This window comes from Galeopterus variegatus, unplaced genomic scaffold (assembly GCF_000696425.1).
Source record: "Galeopterus variegatus unplaced genomic scaffold, G_variegatus-3.0.2 Scaffold4907, whole genome shotgun sequence".
NCBI lineage: Eukaryota > Metazoa > Chordata > Mammalia > Dermoptera > Cynocephalidae > Galeopterus > Galeopterus variegatus.
Window position 1 is genome coordinate 157,681 of NW_007731018.1, and position 2,410 is coordinate 160,090.

The 2,410-nt window shown below is 50.1% G+C and overlaps 1 protein-coding gene across 1 annotated transcript in view; it reads right to left on the reverse strand.

Annotated features, from left to right (window-relative positions):
* The window catches only part of LOC103603992 (carbohydrate sulfotransferase 15-like), a 14,931-nt gene extending 12,790 nt beyond the window's left edge, over window positions 1–2,141 (reverse strand). Inside the window, exons 1-2 of the mRNA XM_008588574.1 lie at window positions 2,062–2,141; window positions 1,815–1,971 (exon numbers count right to left, since the gene is read on the reverse strand). Of these exons, the coding sequence (XP_008586796.1) occupies window positions 1,815–1,971; window positions 2,062–2,141 (237 nt within the window). The remainder of the gene's footprint in view (window positions 1–1,814; window positions 1,972–2,061) is intronic.
* Between the last annotated feature and the right edge of the window lie 269 nt (window positions 2,142–2,410).

The following is a 2,410-nucleotide window of genomic DNA, read 5'->3' on the forward strand; positions in this document are numbered from 1 at the left end:
CATCCTTGTCTCTGAAGACACAGGGACACAGAAGAATCTGAGCAAACAGGCCTTGCTGAGTTCCCCAGTCTGCCGTGAGACCACACTTTTCTATCCGGTCATGCTTCTCCAAGACAGTCCACTCCTTCATCAAACCTAGCATAAGAAGACGAGGCTTCCCTGTTCCTTCAGGTCTTCATTTACTTATTAAGGATCCCACGTCAGGTAAAACTTAAATACATTTTATGTTTTTCTCTTGTGAATCTGTCTTTTGAACCTAGGATGGGTAAGAAAAGATACTTTGCTTCAATCCCTACACTTCTCCGCTTGAAACTCTCCCATGGGGTCCCATCTCTGTCAGGATAAAGTCTAGACTTCTCCCTAGGCTCGCCAAGTTTCTAGGGTGCAGCCCCGGTCCGTCTCCTGCCCTCCCCCTCCCCCACCTGCCACGCTGCCCCTCCCCCACCTCCTCGCTGCCTCTGCTGGAGCCAAGGCTTTCCCTGCTGACCTCTCTGCCTCTCCTACGCTGCTCTCTCTGCCCAGGCATCACTGCTTCCACTTCCCTGGCCACCTCATTCTTTTGGCCTCAGCACAGACACTGTCTCTCCTAGGAAGCATCCACCAATGTCTTGTTCTCAGGCAGCCTCTTCTGGGAGCCAGAGCCCCCTGCCCCATGCCTGCCCTGTCACTGCTGCAGGACCCAGCACTGTGCACGGAACATAGAGGAATGAATGAACACAGGGATGCGTGAAAGAACCATCAAAGTCTAATCCTTGCAGCAGCCTGGTAAAGCAGGATTATGACCCCACTCTATGACGAAGCAACTGAGCCCCACAGAGGCTAAGAAATACCCAAGATGGGAACTGAACCCACACCACCGGCTGGCTCCGAAGCCCACTTTTCCTACCCACACTATGGCCGGGTTCTGTGGTTATCTGTGTCCCTGACTCATCTTCAGTGCCAAGCTACAAAGGGCAGCCTGGAAGCCTGCCCACTGCCTCCGCACTTGCCTCTCAGACAAGAAGGCCTCAATAAAAAGGAAGCAGAGCCTCCTGACCTTGAGCCCCCACCCTGGGGGGTCCCAAGCCCCCACAGTGGCTCTGTTCCTGTCACAACAGGCAATGCACTGAGCAGAGTGGGGCAGGGTAACATTAGCTACACTGTGGAAGGCACAGCTTCTGCACAAACCCCACTGATGAAGCCCTCAGATAACCCAGGGAGCCAAGCGAGGAAAACCATCCCTTAGCTAACAGGTGCTGAATTCACCATTAACAGCTTTTTCAGCAAAAATAAACGCTAGAAATTTACAAATATATTCCTGAAGGAAAAACAAGAGAATAGATAAAGGGATCAACAGAAGACATTTTCCATTTGAGACCCTGCCGAAAAAGGTGGTGGGTACTTTTTACACTGGTGGGTAATTTTTTAAACCAACCAAACAGTCCACCATTAGAAAGAATGCTCTTAAGATAATTTGAGAGTTGGGTGTCATCGTGTGTGCTGATTCTAACTGCCAGGTGTGTTTTCAAGCCTCACTACATGGTAATCTTCCTAACTGCCCCTCACTGTCTTGCCAGGGAGGAGACAGTGCAGTGACAGGGGGAGAGATCCATGGGGAAGCATGCAGGCAGCCAGCTGAAAGGGGGCACTGGTTTTCGCAGTTTCCACGTCGCGGATATTTGTTTCTGTGTTAGCCACTGCTCAAAGGCAATGGGGATCAGCATTTGCACATTAAAACGCTTCTCTGTGTCTATGCTAACATCTCGATGCACAATGCCACTTGCATAACAACAACGCAACAGCCCACTCCATGAAGGGGCCCAGTAAATACGCACAGGCATGGCGTTGTTCAGGGTGTTGTTGTAGACGCAGGCGCGCAGCGAATAATCCAGCATGCAATTTTCAAACAGCTGCAGAGCTTCTGTCACTTTTTCATGGAAGTCGTCTGCAGATTTATTCGAACTTGCAAAGTAGAGATAGTCTGAGTACAACCTGTGAATGAAATACATGGATAGCTTTACCACCCACGAAGGTGAAGTCACACCCTGGGGTGACAATGGAAATCAACATGCAGGTCATTACCTGGTCCTGCTCACCGGGACCCTGCACTGCTCCTCCTCCTTGTGCAGACAAGCCACCTGCCCGCTTCCACGGCCACCCATGTTCTCCCAGTCTCAGACACGTCTACACTGGCCCCAAACAAACAGCAGCAGTTTTTTTCTTTCTAGTCACCTCAGGCCGCCATTGTGTTCACAGAAACAGTGAGCTTCGAAATAACACAGATTACAAAGATCGTACAACAGCCGAGAGAGCCCATGAAAATATTATGCACCTTCCTGTTCCACTTTATGCACTGAAGGGAACACAAACAGCCACATCTGTCACTCTTGCTGTCTTCCAATTCTACACAAAATTCATTTCCACAGACGTT